The sequence below is a fragment of the Panthera leo genome, chromosome E2, assembly GCF_018350215.1.
Source record: "Panthera leo isolate Ple1 chromosome E2, P.leo_Ple1_pat1.1, whole genome shotgun sequence".
Classification (NCBI taxonomy): domain Eukaryota; kingdom Metazoa; phylum Chordata; class Mammalia; order Carnivora; family Felidae; genus Panthera; species Panthera leo.
Genome location: NC_056693.1, coordinates 18,296,981 through 18,315,899, shown reverse-complemented (window position 1 = coordinate 18,315,899; position 18,919 = coordinate 18,296,981). Strand labels below are relative to the sequence as shown.

The 18,919-nt window shown below is 47.3% G+C and overlaps 1 protein-coding gene across 1 annotated transcript; it reads right to left on the bottom strand.

Annotated features, from left to right (window-relative positions):
- Positions 1-5,810: 5,810 nt before the first annotated feature.
- On the bottom strand, positions 5,811-9,751 carry LOC122208228 (protein FAM187B-like). The gene is made up of 2 exons (XM_042919107.1): positions 8,991-9,751; positions 5,811-6,226 (listed from the first exon to the last, which is right to left on the bottom strand). Exons 1-2 carry the CDS (start codon positions 9,743-9,745, stop codon positions 5,833-5,835), a joined length of 1,149 nt encoding a protein of 382 aa, XP_042775041.1. The 5' UTR covers positions 9,746-9,751; the 3' UTR covers positions 5,811-5,832.
- Between the last annotated feature and the right edge of the window lie 9,168 nt (positions 9,752-18,919).

Below are 18,919 nucleotides of genomic sequence, written 5' to 3'. Positions count from 1 at the left end.
ATCTTCTCTGAATAAGGCTTGCTATTATGACTACTTTTCTGTGAAGTGGTTAAGAGCAAGGACTCTGGAGCAGCCTCGTTGGGTTCAGCTCCCGGCCTGGCCACTCATTACCTGTGAACCCTTAGACATGGATCTTAATCTCTGTGCCTCAGTTCCCTCATCTGTAAACTGGAGATGATGATAACCTCATGGGGTGTGAGGACTAAATAAGTTACCACCTGCCCAGTGCTTAGAACAGTGCCTGGCACACAGTGAGCTCTCTGCCGTTGTTTCTGTCGTTGTGAGAGGTATGCTCTCCTTCCACTGCGATGTAATCCTGGAGCTGCCCTCATCTCTTGGGAAGCATCTGCCTGAGGATTAAGGCAGTGCAGAAAACAGTGGAGTGAAGACAACGTGGGAGGACACTGTTTGAGCACCTGGATCTAACTGTGCCTGAAGCAGAACTGCTCTTGGACTTCACCACTCCAAGAGCCAACACACTCCTTCTGAGCTTGAACCACTTTGCCTGGATTTCTGGTACTTGCAGCCAAAGGTGTTCTGACTGATACAGAAGGCTATTGGAGGCTCAAACAACACAGAGGGGAAACACATGGGGTGGTGCGGAAGCTAAGGAAAGGAACACGAGCGATACAGCTGGGAAGAGTTAGTTTCCTCCTCCTGGGTTAGAAGCCCAGCCGTGTTCCTTGCTGCCTACGTAAAGCGATTACAGAAAGGATGCAGCCCATCACTCCTCCCTGTATGCATTCTGCCAGTGTGACTTTGCTCCTCTTCCCATCAAAAGATGGAGTCTATTTTCTCACGCTTACAATCTGGGCTGACCTTGTAACTTGCCGTGGCCAATAAAACACAGAGAAAGGGATGCTGTGCTACTTCTAAGCTTAGCCTGTGCAGCTTCCGCTCGCTCTCCTGCAGCCTTGCCATGACCTCGTGAACGTGTCCAGGCTAGCCTGCTGCGGGTAGGAGACCGAAGGCTCCCCAGCCAACTGCCACCCAGCCCCTGAAGCAGAGCCATCTAGCTCCCGGTAGACCAGAAGAACTACCCAGCTGAGCCCAGCCTGTTACCGACCTACAGAATGGAGAGGTAAAGAAATAATCGTATCAAACCGCTGCATTTTGAATGGTTTCTCCTGCAGCAGTAGATAACAGATCTTATTTAATCCAGCCTCGCCCTGGGGTCTTCCCCAAGCCTAACCTTCAAGGCACATGGATGGCAAGCCAAGGCCACTCTGCCCAAGTCCCTGGTCAAATGCTACCTCTGAGCTTGGGCCTCAAAAGGCCCTGCAGCTTCTGTCTACTTTCTTGGACCCTTCCCACCGCCTTGTGGACAAGCCTGGCTCTCTGCCTGCTGGAGGATGAGACCACGTGGAGAGCCCAGCTGCCCCAGCCCACTGTCGGCACCTGGTCCAGCCTGGACGGCCGACTCCTGCACACGTAAGGCTCCTCAGCCACGACTGGAGGGCCAACCCCAGGCCGCTGTTGATCAGAGAAGCACGAATAATCCCAGCTGAGACCCGAACTACCCAGCTGGTCGCTAGACTTGTAAGCAATCATAGACTCTTACTATTTTAAATCCCTGATTTGGGCGGATGTTTTTATTTTGCAGCCGTAATTGATACACTAAGTGTGTACCCGTAGGCAAGTAGATTTACCTTTCTAGCCCTCAGTTTCCTCCTGTGGGGAAAAAAATCACTTGGGATGGTCGTGAGGATGCTGTGAGCTCATGATCCTAAAGCTTTTGGCACAGTGCCTGGCAGAGACTAAGCACTCAACTAAGGGAAGTTGTTTTAAAAAGAGGTAAAACGAAGGGCAGACAGCTGACAAACACCCCCTCACTTTGCATCTCCCTGCCTTGTCTGGCCAGCTGTGGCTCATTCCAGAGATGACCAGTGGTCCATAGATTCCCAAGCCTTTTGTCCTTTTTTTTTTTTTAATTTTTTTTTAACGTTTATTTATTTTTGAGACAGAGAGAGACAGAGCATGAACAGGGGAGGGGCAGAGAGAGAGGGAGACACAGAATCTGAAACAGGCTCCAGGCTCTGAGGGGTCAGCACAGAGCCCGACGCGGGGCTCGAACTCACAGACCGCGAGATCATGACCTGAGCTGAAGTCGGCCGCCCAACCGACTGAGCCACCCAGGCGCCCCAAGCCTTTTGTCCTTCAATGTCACCAATGCAGAGATATTGGAGGTAGGGCTGAAAACCCTTGAGAAGGTAGTTTAACACCTAGCACCCCAAGGCCTTCCTGTCCAGGAAAGTACACAGTACTCAGAACAAGTTTTGAACGGAGACCTAGGTTCTGATCCAATCGCTGCCATTTTCCTGCCATGTGTCATTGAGCAACCAATGCAACCATTCTGAGCTTCCATTTCATCCCTGTAAAATAGCGATAATTATACTGACCTCCTAGGATTATGGCTCATTGATTTCTTCCTTCAGTCAATTGACACTCTTGCTATGTTCCAGCTGTTTCAGGAGTAGGAGATACAGTGGGGAAACAACAACAAAAAATATCCCTGACCTCATGGAGCTCTCAGTTCAGTGGGTAAAGAAAAATATTAGCCCAACGGCAACAAAAGCAAGTGAAAAATCGCAGAAGTGACAAGTGTTTTGGAAGGAGAGTGTGTCAGTCAGGATAGGCTGCTTATGCTGTGGTAACAAACATCCCCCAAGCCTTACGGCTTATAATAACAAAAGTTTATTTCTAACTTATGTGCCATGTGTATTGTGGGTCAGCTGGAACTCTGCTCATACCTCGACCCGGGCTGGCAGAACACCCTCCATCTCAAGGGCTATGGGTTCTGCACAGACGAAAGAGGACTCCAGAGTATTTTGCTCTGGAATTAAGTGCTCTAGCTTAGAAGTGACTTGGATTACTTCTGCCATGATCTCATCGTTCGTGGGTTCGAGCCCCACGTCGGGCTCTGTACTGACAGCTTGGAGTCCGGAGCCTGCTTCAATTCTCTGTCTCCCTCTCTCTCTCTGCCCCTCCCCTGCTCATGCTCTGTCTCTCTCTCAAAAGCAAACATTAAAAAAGAAATTCTTGTTAAAAAGAAAGTATCAGCAAGGAGCTAGGAGGTCTGAACAACTAGATGGAAATTTGAGAACCAAAAAATACTTTAGCCAAAGGAAAAGGCTCACTGGACGGACGGAAGAACCCAGCAGAGAGGACCCAGGGAGGTGACAGCAAACTTGATCAACAGACGTTCTCCGACCTGAAGAGACGAGACGATGTGGGGGGGGGGGCGGTGGGGAATCAACAGCCTCAGGGACCCGTGGGACAGCAGCAGGTCTAACATCCATGTCCCAGGAGACAAGAGGGGAACATGTGGCTGAGAAAATACTTGCCAAATCTAATCTGGGGATGCGGAAGTGAGGGAGAGCAAGGCCCGAGAGGGGCCCACCTGATGAACGGGCGTAGATGGGCCGGTTGCCGCTGTGCCCACCTGAAGGTCGGTGTTACTGAAGAGCCTGAGGGAAGGTGTTGGATGCGCCCCGGACTTGTGGCTCCCACTGCCATCCCTCTTGGGTAAGGATTGCTCCCGGGGGCACCAGCTGCCCAGCTGCCGGCCTGGCTCCTGAGGGGAGGCAACTGTCTGCGTCACCGCTGAAGCTGCAGGGGACCTCAGGGGGACCGGGGTTTATGGGGGGGGGGGGCGTTTGTTGCCTACCGCTGCGTAACAAATGGCAGTACACGAAGTGGCTTAAAACCACACACGTGCATGATAGCCCAGTGTCCAGGGGTCAGGAGTCTGGATGCGGCTCCCTGGGGTCCTCTGCTCAGTCCAAGTGTCGGTCAGGCTGTGTTCTCATCAGGATGCTCGACGGAAGAACCTGCCTCCGGCCTTACTCAAATTGTTGGCAGAGTTTATTTCCTGGGGACCGTGTGACTGAGGCCCGGGCTGTCACCTCAGGTCCTAAAGACTACTTGTGGCTCCTAGAGGCCGCTCACGGTTCGCACCAAGCGGGCTTCCGCGCCATGGCTGCTGACCTCATCCGGCCAGCGAGCCTCTCTCTGCATCCGGGAGGCTAAGACAGAGTCTCATACAATGTAACCTCATCCAGGGGTGACATTCTGACCCCTTAACAGTAAGAATATGAATATGAATGTGGTTAGAAGCAAGTCACCGGTGCCATCCACACTGGACGGGAAGGGGAACCCCACAAAGCGTGGACACCAGGAGGTGAAAATCACGGGGGTCACCTTAGTGTCTGCCTGCCGCCGGGGGACGCGGACTGCCTTGGCTGTGGACTGTGGTCCTCAGGCCTGGGGGCAGCCTGTGCTTGGCGTTGGCTGTTCCACCCCCGGCTACCGCGCTATGTGCTGCCGCGGGTGCAGGAAACCGGGGGTTCTGGGGAGCTGGTAGGAGGGCCCCAAGGTCTTCCTTCACTCTCCCGTTGCTGGCCCCATCTCAAGTTTGCTGTGTGACCTCAGGCAGGGTGCTTGAGCCCTCTGTGCCTTGATGTCTTCAACTACAAAATGAGGTTTGGAGGCGCCTGGGTGGCTCCGTGGGTTAAGCGTCCGACTTCGGCTCAGGTCATGCTCTCACGGTTCGTGGGTTCGAGCCCCGTGTGGGGCTCTGTGCTGACAGCTCGGGGCCTGGAGCCTGCCTCGGATTCTGGGTCTCCCTCTCTCTCTGCCCCTCCCCTGCTCGAACTCGGTCTCTCTCTGTCTCTCAAAAATAAATAAACGTTAAAAAACTATTTCAAAACAAGGTTCGGAGGAACCCCAGCCTCATGGGTGGCTGTGAGGACATAAAGTTCATGAAGGGTGTGAGTTCTGATCATGCCAGGAAGTTCACAAATATTTGCCATTACTGTCATCATTATTCTCTGCCTCCGTTTCCCAACGGACCCTGTTTAGTTCTCCACGAATGTCCTCCCGATTCTGCAGGAACCTTTGCGTCTGTGGGCACCGTGTGAAGCCTTAAGTGTTTTGGCAACAGTGTCTGGTAAGCGAGGAGTGAGCTCTGCCCTCTGCTCAGGGGCAGAAGCTCTGTTCTAGAAGTTTCAGATCTGTCCAGTGGGATATCAGGGCAACGAGTTTTACGAGGCCTTAATATTTTATTTCTCACTCTTGCACTCTGCAGAACAGTGTATATAATTTCTGGGAACAACTAGGCTTGGTGACTCCCGTGGGTCAGCTGGGCCAGGCCTGGCGCCTTGTCCTGGTAGAACGGGTCTGTCTCTCCTTCTTGGGGCTCTCTCTCCACTGCAAGAGCCAGGAGGGGTGACACAGGTCCGGCGGCCCGGGGCTACGACCCTGGGAACACCCTCTGCCTCGGACAGATATGGCTAAGCCTGAAAGCCCTCAGCACATCTGAGGGAGTGCGGGGCAAGGACGACCAAGGAAAGGCAGAGCCCAGTGCGGATCTGCAGGTCGGGGTGTGACCCCCCCCCCGCCACCCCCTCCCATCCTGTCTCAGCCCTTGTCCTCGGGGGAATGCAATAAGCTGCCTAAGGTGGCTACAGTTTACCAACTCCCAGAGACTCGCCCTGAAAATGGTGAGTTCCATCTCTCCCGTCCTCCCCGTGAAGAACACAAGACTTGAGCCAGGCAACCTGAGCTCAAACTGGAGCGCCCCCACCCCCCACCTTCCAATTACTGGACAGTAGTTGCCTCAGTTTCCTCATCTGCGGGACGGGGATTGCTAAGGGGTTAACAGAGCAGGACCTGGAACAGGGAAGAGCTCATCAGCCTTCGCTGCGGCCATGGGCCTGTTCTGCACCTGCGGGCACCGCCTCCGCCACCCCCCGCCCCGGAAGTGCCTTGGGAAGGACAGTTAAAGTGACGGAGACACAGGAGGCCAAGTGTCCTGGGCACAGAGGGCTTGCTTCATTTCACCAGCAGCACCTGGTCACTGCTTTTGCCCTGGGAAGGGTGGAAGATCTTGAGCAGCACCCCCAGCAGGCCCAGGACCATGCCCAGCAGCAGCAGCAGCAGCAACTTGAGCCCCTTGAGGATGGAGCTGGCCTTCCCCTCCTGGGTCTTCCCTTTCCCCCGGTGTGGCCCGCCTTCCTCTTCCCTGAGAGTTTCCGCCGTGCCTGGAAAGGGCACGGGGTTGAACCGGGCCATGAGCTCCTGCTGCACGAAGCACTTGTAAATGGCCGGCTGGAAGACCCGCAGTTGCTTGCCGCCGTTGGAAGGTTCCAGAATGGTGTCCAAGTCCTGGCTGGAGAGCTGGTTCTGCCAGGTCAGGGGGATGTTGTCGGCTTCCCAGAGGATGGGCCTGCAAAGGAGGACAAGGTCAGCTGCTGTGGCCCCGGGGGGTACGTGGGGGACTGGTGTCTGAGAGGAGATGGGGACAGCGGCGCCCTCCTCCCTGGGGAACAGCGCACAGGGCATGCCCTCCAAGAGTGCTACAGAGCAGGGGAAGGTGGCGACGGGTGTCGGGGAGCTCAGAGCCCCACCCCCACTCAATCTGCGACAGGAAAATGCCTCTAGCTCTTCAAGCCTCCCATTGCTCATCTGAAAACCGGGGGGTGTGACTATACCTGCCTCTGAGGGTTACTTGGAGGAATCAGCAAGAACGCACCCCCCACTGCCCCCCCCCCCCCCCCCCCCCCCCCCCCGCTTTCCTGGCCGGGCCTCATTTTCCCCACTCTGTCTCTCACTTAGGCTGCCCCAGCCACATTGGCCTCCTAGGTGGTCCTCCAGCATGCACCTTCCTGCCTCAGGGCCATTGCCCTGGCTGTTCCCTCTGCCTGGAGGGCTGTGCCTCGGCACACAGGGCTGGCTCCCTCATCTCCTTTCAGTGCTGGCAACTTCTCAGCCCGTCGTGACCGAGGAACAGAAAGGAGACCCAACAGACGGCATTGACAGGGCCAGTCATCATGCAAGCGAAAACGAACACCCACTAGAGGGTGGGGCTTTGCGTCTGGACAGGCAGTTGCCCCGTAGACATCACAATGAGCCCGAGAGGCCGGGCCCACCAAGACCTCTGCACTGAGTTGGATCGTGTCCTCCCCAAATTCGTGTTCTAAACCTCAGGACGTGACCTTCTTTGGAAATTGGGGTGTTGCAGATGTAATTAGTGAAGACGAGGTCAGACTGGAGTAAATCCCTGGACCCTAAATGCAATACAACCTGTGTCCTTTTGAGAAAGGGAGAAGAGGGGCGCCTGGGTGGCTCAGTGGGGTAAGCGTCCGACTTTGGCTCAGGTCATGATCTTGCAGTTCATGAGTTCGGGCCCTGCGTTGGGCTCTCTGCCGACTGACAGCCTGGAGCCTGCTTCGGATTCTGCGTCCCCCTCTCTCTCTGTCTCTCCCCCACTCACGCTCTGTCTCTCTCTCTCAAAAATAAACATTAAATAAATTTTAAAAAAAGAAAGGGAGAAGAGACACAGACCCAAACACACAGGGAAAATGCCGAGTGATGACAGGGACAGATGGGGGGGGGTGCGGGGGGCTGCAGCAACAAGCCAAGGAAGGCCAAGGATTGCCTGCCACTCCCAGGAGCTAGGCAGAGGCAGGACAGATTCCACCCAGCATCTCATAGGGCACGTGGCCCTGGTGACGCCTTGGCTTTGGACTTCTGGCCTCCAGAACTGCAAGAGAATACATTTACATTGTTGTAAGCCACCCAGTGTGTGGTACTGTGTTGTGACAGCCTTAGGAAATGAATGCAACCCGCATTCTACAGACAGGGAGACTGAGGCCCAGAGCGACACCACAGGCCCAAAGTCACACAGCTGGAAAAGCGGCAGAGCTGGGATTGGAGCCCAGGTCTGGATGAATCCAGAGGCCAAGATGTAAACCTCACAGGAAATGCCACTCTACTCGGCTCCCTTGAGACCCGGCAACTCCTAAAGCCTCTGGGGACCTCCCTTGATTCTTATCTCAGGTCCCCAGTGACTGGCAGCCAGGAACCCCTTGTCTGGCAAGCGGCGTGGAGTGGGTGGCCCAGTCCAGGTAAGAGGAGAGGCTCCTGTGCCCTTTCCTGCACTTCTGAACTGGGTGGCGGGAGAGGGTTGTAGGGAGTAGCTGTTACTTTTATACTTAAAGGAGGAGGGGAAAAGGAGGAAGGGACACCATGGAGACAGGGTGAGAAGGAGAAGAGGTCAGAGGTCACAGCTGGAACAAGGGAAAGCAAACCAGATGGAGGTGGCAGGGTTCACACTGACAGAGCCTGTGGCTACAGAGGCCCCAAGGGGTTGCTGGGGCCCCCACCTTTCAAGGGAGGGGCCATCCCTGGCACGCGGGGCTGGAGGGCACAGGGACTCTACAGCCAAGCTTGCAGGATTTAGGGCCACCGTGGATACCCCCCCGGGCAAGGACTGTGCCTTCTGAGAGCTGCAGCTTCCTCATCTGTAAATGGCCCCTCTGGGGCCCACGGCTCTGGCTCTGGGGCTGGGATGCAGCCCATGGCCAAAGTGCAGGGCTGTGAGTGGTTGTAATTCTTCTCACTGGGGTCATCAGCGCGGGCGGCTTAGGGAAGACAGGCCAAGGGGAGATTTCCCAGGGGCTCCAGGCAGGAATACAAGAACATGAGTGTGCGTTCTGCGAGGCAGACCCTGATGGGTACCCTCCCGGGGCAGCCTCCTCTCCTCGGGGCTCTCTGATCCTCCCCAATGAGCAGAGGTCTCAGGGTCCCACAGTGTTCTGAGCTTCCCCCGGCATAGCCTCATTAGTCACGTGGGCTTCTCCCATCCCAGCCCTGACCACCCCAGGCTGTCCACCCCCCACCCCCACCCCCAGGCTGGGGGCTTCCACAGGGGTGTCTGATGAGTGCCACATCCACAGCATGGCCGACCACAGGAGCGGCCACAGAATCGGCCAAGCCCTCCCGAAGGGTCAGCGGTCCTGTTCTACCTGTGTGACTCAATTGTGTGTGGGCGCCAGGGGGCTCTTACCAAAGGCACATCTGAAGAGGCCAGCAGAGAGCAAGCTGACCATGTGGGCCCCCTCCCCTCTGCAGGAATTCATCATGAAGGCTCCCAGCCTGGGGGACCCTGGCTAGGAGCCAAGGGCAGGGCTGGTGCCTGTCTCCATCACCTGTAGACAGATCCCAGGGGGCAGGTGAGCCACACGGATCCCGACTCCTCAGTGATCTCAAAGTTGTCAAAGGGGACGTAATCCGACATCAGTGCCGTGCACGGGACGTGGCAGGCGTCCACCTGCATCTCGGGCCGCATGCGGCTGGACCACACCTTCCTACCTCCCAGATACAGCCAGCAGGGCATGGGTTCCTGCAGGGGCTCCTCGATGTAGCAGTACCCCAGGCGTTTCCGCTCGCCCAGCCCCCCACAGCGGTTACAGTCCTGCCAGGGCTCCCAGCGGGTGAAGATGATCCCTTTGCCACCCAGACTCAGGCTCTCGTTCCGCAGGGGCTTCTGACCCAGTCCCTTGTGTGTTATGTGCAGGGTGCTGACATCCTGGAAGTCAATCTCATACTGTACCACTTGGAGGCCGTCCTTGTCCTGGCAGTGGTAGAAACCCGTCTGGGAGGGCAACGGACTCCGAATGAGAATGCCGCTGTCAGGTATGATTTCTATGTTGGAAGCACTGGAGAGTGTGTGGGACCAGCTGGTCCCGTCTTGCAGGAAGAAGTACCACTGTGACCCAGAAGAGTTGCAGGGCAAGAAGACGTCATTGTCCGAGAGGAGGGCTCTTTGGCATTGTTTCTCGTTGGGACAGCTGAAGGAGACATAGAACCCTGGCAAGGGGACAGCAAAGCTGAGCAGCAGCCACAGGGTGGTTAGCATGGTGGACTGGGACTGTGGCGGTGGGCAGGGCACCACGCTGGCCATTGTGAAGTCACCCATGAAACCCAGGCCGGCCCTGGGCAGCAGGCTGAATCGTAGCTCACCTCATGGCTATGTGAGGTCACAATCCCCATTTGACTGGTGACAGTTTAACAACTCTATCTAATATCTATTCCAAGCCCTCCACTCTGCTGGGATAGGAGGAAACTTAATTTGTCTATTCAGGATTTTCTCTACCATTCCCTGCTTTGGCATTAACGTGTCACATGTGAACGTTCAACACATTTTTCCTGAACACCTACTATGTTCTGTACACAATTCTTAGTGCAGGGGGTGGAGAGGTGAATAAATTCTGTCTGGTTACCATTCTCATTTCCTACCCCTCTCCCCCAGCCTCTCCTCCCCAGACATGCTGGCCTCCCTGCCACCTTCTGAAAACATCAGGCAAGCAAAGGGCTCCTGCCTCGGGACCTTTGCATGTGCTGGTCCCAGACTCTTGCCACAGATATCTGCATGATTCAACTCATCTTAAACAAGCAAATATTTTTCTCAGTGGTCTCCTTTCCAAACCCTTTCCTAAACTCCTTCTCAGCACTGAAATTAAAAACAATTATCGTGCAGGCTTGATATGCCATTGCTCACTCATTTCACAAGTTTCCTGAATGCCTCCCATGTGCCTTATTCTAATCACAGCCCCAAACAGGTTAGACAAAGCCTCTTCCCTCTTGGACTTACCTTCTAGTGGAACAGACAGATAATAAACAAATATATAATACACAATACCAGATACAGTAGATTCTCTTATTCATGGCGGTTATGTTCTATAAAGTTGCTGAATTCGCAAATACTGAACATTGTTTGTAGGAGACATACAGACTTAAGCAAGGTCCTACGAGCCTTTGGTCATAACATTTTCTGTCAACTGCTCAACATATAACTTTGCTATATGTATATTTTGGTTTAACGGCCTCTTAGTTAATATATATTGTTAATTAATTAACAATGAACTTGTACACAACAGCACTATTAACTCATGCCTGAACAATGCTTCTCTAACACACGTGTTTTCTTGACAAGACATGTCACAGCCTTCTTGTGCTTAGGGACACTGGCTGACATGTCAGCACTGCCTGGGAGCCATTTTAAATAGTGAAATCATCAACAAAAAGTACAAAAATGCAACAACAAAAAAAGTGGCACTAAGCAGACCATGAAAAGGATACTTGTTAATAGTATGATAGCTGAAACCAGAAGGCAGTGTCTCCCTGTTCAACCTCAGCTGGGAATGTGCAGTAAGTGATTCAACTGTTTCACTCCTCTTTGCATGTCCACAAATGACTTTGGAACCACTGTGGGGGTTGACCTGGGGCTACAAATAAATTTTAGCGAGCAGGTGGATTCACAATTATGGAACCCTCAGATAATGAGGACTAATAATCACTAAAGATAAGAGTAAAGCAGGGGATCGCTTCTCGGCCTTTTGGCTGAGATCAAGTGAAGAGTAAAGCAGGGAAATGGGCATAGAAAGTGAGGAGATGGACGTGAGCGCGAGCTCAAGGAGGTTGGTCAGGCCTGTCTGAACACTCACCGAGGAGGTGAAGGTGCACAAACACCTGAATAAATTGACATAAAGGGCCATGTGGATATCTGAAGGAAGAATATTCCCAAGAGATGGCTAGACCCTGACATGGCTGCCATATTTAAAGGGTGTAGAGGCCAGAGCGGCTAAGGAGCAGTGGACAAGGAGGAGAGTGGTGAGTGGGTGAGGTCAAAGTTTCATCCAAGTCTTTGCTAAGACATCCTGCCTTCCTCTACCTGGCTCCTTATGACCGGGGGCTCTCTCAGTCATGTCCCTGTCCCATGTGGAGACCTCTACAGGCTGTGTTTGGCATAAGCTGTACGCTTCGACTCTGGAACTGCTGCTTCTATACCCATTTCACCACCACCTTCACCACAGGAGTGGGCCACACATCTCCTCTGTTCTCAGATCTATAAAACCATTCAGAGTTTCTGTCTGCTCCCCAGGACCTTCTAAAATCCCTCTATCTGAGACACATTAACAGTCATACTTGTGTTGTTTCCCCTCCAGCTCTCTCCCTCTCTGTCTCCTCAGCCCAGGGGATCTTTTCTAAACACGTAAGCGGGGATATGGGGCCACCGTGAGATAGCCCACTTCCGATTTTCGCATGGTCTAGGTGAGAAGTAACAGACTGGCCGGATACAGCCTGAATAAATGTTTTAATTGGCCTCCCCGGTGGAGGGGGTTGGGTATTTAAATCAGTGGCCAACATGTAAAAGCCAAGAGATTTCGCATGAGAATCCAGATTCCCTGCGATTCTTTAATAATGTGGGTGGGGTTTCCGCTTACTACTACAACCGAGAAGCTTAGATCAACACTCTTACTAATAACAACTATAGATTTTAAGATAACCATGATTAATATGTTCAGGAGAGGACAAGAAGAGGATTTTGAACCGGTAGAAAAGAATCAAATGGAAATATTAGAACTAAAAAATGAAATTTGTGAAACTGAGGATTCTCTAGAAAGGTTAGCAATCTATTAAACACAACAGAAAAGAAGATCAGGGAAATGAAAGATGGGACCACAGAAAAATATCTATACTGAAGTATACAAAAAAAAAAAAAGTGCAAGACATATATAAGACATAGCGAAAAGTTCTAACATTCATGTAAATGGAGACTCAGAAGCAAAGGAGTGAGAGGCACATAAGTAATATTTTAAGGTACTGAATGAAAACTTTCCAAAACTGACAAATAAACATCAAGCAACAAATTCAAGATGGCCTTCAAATCCCATACAGGGTAAATATAAACGGAGCCACACCCAGGAACTTTATAGGAAAACACTGCTGAAAAGCAAAGAAGAAATAATAAAGATGGCCAGAGAAATGGCGCCTGGGTGGCTCAGTCGGCCGGGCGTCTGATTTCGGCTCAGGTCATGATCTCACAGCTCATGAGTTTGAGCCCCACGTTGGGCTCTGTGCTGACAGCCCGGAGCCTGGAGCCTGGAGCCTGGAGCCTGGATCCTGCTTCGGATTCTGTGTCTCTGTCTCTCTCTCTGCCCCTCCCTGGCTCATGCTCTCTCTCTCTCTCTCTCTCTCAAAAATAAATTTTAAAAAATTAAAAAAATGTTTTTAAATGGCCAGAGAAGAAAAAGATACAAACTTTGAAAGTGATAATCCTAAGACCCTACACTGACTTTTAAAAAGAAATGATAGGAAAAAAAAAAAAAAGAAATGATGGAAGCTAGAAGACAATGCAATGCCACCTTCAAAGCACTAAAAGTAAACGATTGCCAATCTAGAATTCTATATATAGATTTCTATAGACCACAATTAAAATATCTTCTAAAGATGGAGGCAAAAAATAATGATATTTTCAGATGAAAACTGAGAGAATTTACCACAGCAGAGCACACTAAAAGTAATACCAAAGAGAATTCTCCAGGCAGCAGGAAACTGATCCCAAATGAAAGCAAGGCAACACAGGAATAAAAACTACCAGAAGAGTAAATATGTGGGCAAAATTAAATTAATATTTAGAGTATTTAAAAATAATGTCTTATGGGGTTTAAAATATATTTAAAATAAAAAATACTAAGCACAGGGGCGCCTGGGTGGCTCAGTCAGTTGGGCGACCGACTTCGACTCAGGTCATGATCTCGCGGTCTGTGGGTTCGAGCCCCGCGTCGGGCTCTGTGCTGACAGCTCAGAGCCTGGAGCCTGTTTCAGATTCTGTGTCTCCCTCTTTCTCTGACCCTCCCCTGTTCATGCTCTCTCTCTGTCTCAAAAATAAATAAATGTTAAAAAAAAAAATACTAAGCACAACAGATGGAAGCATAAATGGAGCTAAAAAGTTATAAGGTCTCCACATTGTCGAGGTAATGGTACAAGTACAAATTTATATTATATTATATTCTAATGAGTGAGAATTAATTTTGTAATCTCTAGCGAAATCATAAAAGAATGCATATCTAATAAGCTAATAGATGGGGAAATGGAATAATTAAAAAATACTGGGTAAAAAAAAAAAATACTTGGTGAATCCAGTACTATGTTGAATAAAAGTGGCAAGAATGGACATCCTTATCTTTTTCTTGACCTTAAGGGGAAAGCTCTCAATTTTTCCCCATTGAATATAATGTTCACTGTGGGTTTTTCATATGTGGCCTTTGTTGAGGGCTTTTATCATGATTGGATGTTGTACTTTGTCAAATGCTTTTTCTGCATCTATTGAAAAGATCATATGGTTTTTATTATTTCTCTAACTGATGTAATGTACCATGTTGATTGATTTACAAATATTGAGCCACCTTTGTATACAAGGAATGAATCCCACCTGATTGTGGCGAACAGGATAGAAAACCCAGAAAAAACCCTACAATTATATGATCACTTAATCATCAAAAAAACAGGAAAGAAAATCCAATAGGAAAAAGACACTCTCTTCGATAAATGGTGTTGGGAAAACTGGTCAGCGACATGCAAAAGAATAAAACTGGACCACTTTCTTACACCATACACAAAAATAAACTCGAAATGGATTAAAGACCTAAGGGTAAGACTGAAACCATAAAAATCCGAGAAGAGAGAACAGGCAATAGTGCCTCTGACATTGGCCTTAGAACGTTTTTCTAGATATGTCTCCTAAAGCAAGGGAAATAAAAGCAATAATAAACTATTGAGACTACATCAAAACAAAAAGCTTCTACACAACAAAGGAAACAGTCAACAAAACTGAAAGGCAACCTACTGAATAGAAGAAGATATTTGTAAATGACATATCCAATAAAGGGTTAGTATCCAAAATATATAAATAACTGATACAACTCAACACCCCAAAAACAAATAATCCAATTAAAAATGGCAAAAAGACATGAATGGACATTTCTCCAAAGAAGTCATTGGGATAACCAACAGACACATGAAAAGATGCTAATATCACTCATCATCAGGGAAATGCAAATCACAACTGCAATAAGATATCACCTCACACCCATCAGAATGGCTAAAATAAAAAACCCAAGAAACAGCAAGTGTTGGCAAGGATATGGAGAAGATGAACACCCTTGCACTGTTGGTAGGAATACAAACTGGTGCAGCCACTGTGCAAAATGGTATGGAGGTTCCTCAAAATGTTAAAAATAGAACTTCCCTATGATCCAGTAATTGCACTATTGAGTATTCACCCTCAAAATACAAAAACCCTCATTCAAAAAGATATATGCACCCATATGTTTATAACAGCATTATTTAAAACAGTCAAATTATGGAAGCAGCCCAAGTGTCCACCAATAGATGAATGCATAAGGAAGATATGATATCTATACAATGGGATGTTATTCAGCCATAAAGAAGAATGAAAGTTTGTCATTTGCAACAACATGGATGGAGCTAGACAGTATAATGCTAAATGAAATAAGTCAGAGAGAGACAAATTATTTCATTCATATGTGAAATTTAAGAAACAAAACAAACGAGTAAAGGAAAAAAAAGGAGAGAAAGAGAGAGGAAAACCAAGAAACAGAATCTTAACTATAGAGAACTGATGGTTACCAGAGGGGAGGTAGGTGGGGGGATGAGTTAAATAGGTGATGGAGATTAAGGAATGCATTTGTTGTGATAAGCACTGGGTGATGTATAGAACTGTTGAATCACTATATTGTACACCTGAAACTAATATAACATTGTATGTTAACTATATTGGAATTAAAATTTTTAAAAATACTTGGTAAATCCAAAAGTAAAACAAGACAAAAGGGCCAAAGAAGGGACAGAACATGTAACAAGCAAAGAGGAAGATGGTAAACTTAAACCCAACTATATCAGTAATTACATTAAATGTAAATGAACTAAATACTGCAATTAAAAGACAAAGATTTTCACACTGAATACCAAAACAAAAATCTAAATATATACTTCTTTTTTTTAATGTTTATTTTTTTTTAGAGAGAGAGAGGCAGAGCACAAGCTGTCGGGGGGTGGGGGGTAGAGAGAGAGGGAGACACAGAATCCGAAGCAGGCTCCAGTCTCTGAGCTGTCAGCACATCACCTGATGCAAGGCTCGAACTCATGAGCCGTGAGATCATACCCGAGCCAAAGTCAGACGCTCAACCAACTGAGTCACCCAGGTGCCCCTAAATATCTACTTCTTAAGAGATTCATTTTAAGTAAAAAGATATAGAAAAGTTGAAAGTAAAGACATGGAAAAATATCATGCAAACACTAAATAACAGAAAACTGGTATAGTGGCTATACTAATAACAGAAAGTAAACGTTAAGGCCAAAAGTATTAATAGAGATTACAAGAGCCATTGTATAAGATGGTCAGTTCGATAGGAAGTTATAATGATCCTAAATTTGTGTGAAACTAAAAATATATGAAGCAAAACCTTCTAGCATTAAATGTTGAAATAGACAAATCCACAAGGCAATATGCAAACAAAAATTTAGTAACAATAAAGAATATTTGAGCTATATGATATAAACTTGACTTAATCATATATGTAATGTAGAACGCTGCACTCAACTTCAGATCACATATTTTTTCTAATTACATGAAATATTTGGCAAAATCGACCGTATTTTAGATCATAAAACAAGTCTCAATAAATGTTAAAGGAACAGAATCACATTTTTGGTCAGTAGAAGTAAGTTAGACTCAAATGACAAAAAGATAACAAGAACATCACTAGATATTCAAAATTTGTACAGTGAAATGTCTAAATAACTAATGGATCAAAAGAGAAACCACAATTGAAAATATAAAGTATTTTTAAGTGAATGAAGATAAAAATATAACATTAAAACTTGTAAGATGCAAGTAAGTTATACCTAGGGGGAAATTTCTAGCCTAAATACATATTTTGAGGGGGTGGGGGATAAAAACTAGAGATCTAGGCAAGTATCTCAAACACCAGAAATCAATTAGATAGAAAACAAAACCAACAAACCAAAAGTTGGTTCTTTAAAAGATGAATGAGATTGATAAAGCCCTAGCAAGACTGATCAAGAAAAAAACAGGAAGAAGGCCTAAATAACAAATACTAGTAATGAAAAAAGAGATATTACTACTTTCAGGCATAAAAAGATAATCAGATGATATTAAAAACAACTTTTGGCCAAAACTTACACAAAAATTTAGATAAAATGGATAAATTCATTGAAAAGCTTAATGACACTGTCACAAGAAAAATTCTGAACTGTTCTGTTTTCTATGAAAGAAATTGAATTTGTAATTAAAAACCTATGCACAAAATCCTTCTAATCCCAGAAAGCTTTACCACTGAATTCTTGCAAACATTTCTTAATGATTATGAAATGGCATCAATCTTTCAAAATCGCTCCAAAAATATAAAAAGATGAAACACTTCCAAACTTCTATGAGGCCTGCATCACCTTGACACCAAAACCTTATGAGGATATCACAACTAAGGAAAATATCAGGCCAATCTCTTTCATGAACAAGGACACAATATCCTAAACAAAATATTAGCAAATTTCTTCCAATGATAAGTAAAAAGAATAAACATCATGACCACACTGGGTTTATCCCAGGAAGGCAAGCTTGGGTTTACATATGAACATCAATCAATGTAATTCACCATAATAACACAACAAAGGAGAAAACCATATTATCCCCTTATTAGATGCAGAAAAAGCATTTGATAAAATTCAACACTCATTCATGGCTCAAAACTCTTGGAAAACTAGGAATAAAAGGGAATTTTATTAATTTGATAGTATTTCTACTAAAAACCTAGAGCAGTATTATATTTAATAGCGATAAGCATGTCTGCCATCAACCTCTCCACTCTGCATTTTACTAGAGGTAAGTGAATTTAGCAAAACAATTTGATACAAAGTCATATACAAATACCAAGTATATTTTTATATACCAACAACAAACAATTAGAAGGTGAAACTTAGAAGATATAATTTGTCTCTTTAGCTGCCCCTCCAAAGTTGACAGGCATGTGTTTCAGCCCTCCACTCACCTGCACGCCTGCCAAAGCTAATGGATGCACCCAGGCCCTGTGCTCTCCTTCTGTCTCATGAAAGCTGGCCGGTATGCCAACAAACCAGTTGACACAGGGGATTCCCCTTAATTGCCTGGTTCTGGTAGTTGGTTGTGGGGAGGGGGTGTAGGGCTTGTGTTTCTAGGCCCCAGTGGGACTGAAACAATTAGAGAGACAGTGCGGGTAGGCTACTATCCCTAGGGCACTCTACAGAAGACTGAAACACATCCCAGTCTTCCTGTGAAAAAGGCCTATCTACCCATCCTAGAGTTTTGCCACACATCTAGAGGCTATGAAGGAGCTCTCAGAGAATGTAGGCCATGGGGCACCACCTCTGTGTTCTCCCTTGGCCTTACTACAGTTCACTGTTAACTTCCAGAATGGAGCTTATAAACTCATCTGGAGCCCTAATTTTCACATCTGTCACACAAGGGACACCTACAGATCAACTAGTTTAGAAGCCAGCAGGGTTTATAACTGTTGTCTCATAGGACTGTAAAAATTGGCATAATTTAAAAGCTGCTGCCAATCAGCCTGAAACTAGGTGTCGACTGAGATTCCTCCCTTTGAAACACTGAAAATTCTTGGCACACCCTCACCAAATGGGACCAAGCAAGAATAAGTCAGGCTGCTTGGACAATCAAAAAGGTATGAGAGAAAATCAAGAACTAGGGCACAGTTGAATGATAAAGGTTCATCTCCTACACAAAGTCACAAAGTCATTTCTTCAAGACTGGGAGAGGTAGCTATTTCACCTAAGATCTAGAAACAAACACATAAAGTTGAGCAAGTTGAGGAAACAGAGGAGTTTTTTTTCCAAATGAAGGAACAAGATAAAATTTAGAAAAAAAAATTAATAAAATGGAGATAAGTAACTTACCCAAGAGAGTAAGTTCAAAGTAATGGTCACAAAACGATACTCAGGAGAAAAATGAATGAACACAGTGAGAACTTCAACAAAAACAAATAAATAAAATCTAAGAAAGTACCAAACAGAAGCCACAGAACTGGAAACAATAACTGAGCTGAAAATGCACAACAGGAGTTCAACAGCAGACTAGATGAAACAGAATAAAGGATCACTGATCTGGAAGACAGGGCAGTGGAACTCACACAAACAGAGCAGCAAAAAGAGGAAAAAAGAATTTTAAAAAGTAAAGATAGCTTAAGGGACCTAAAAT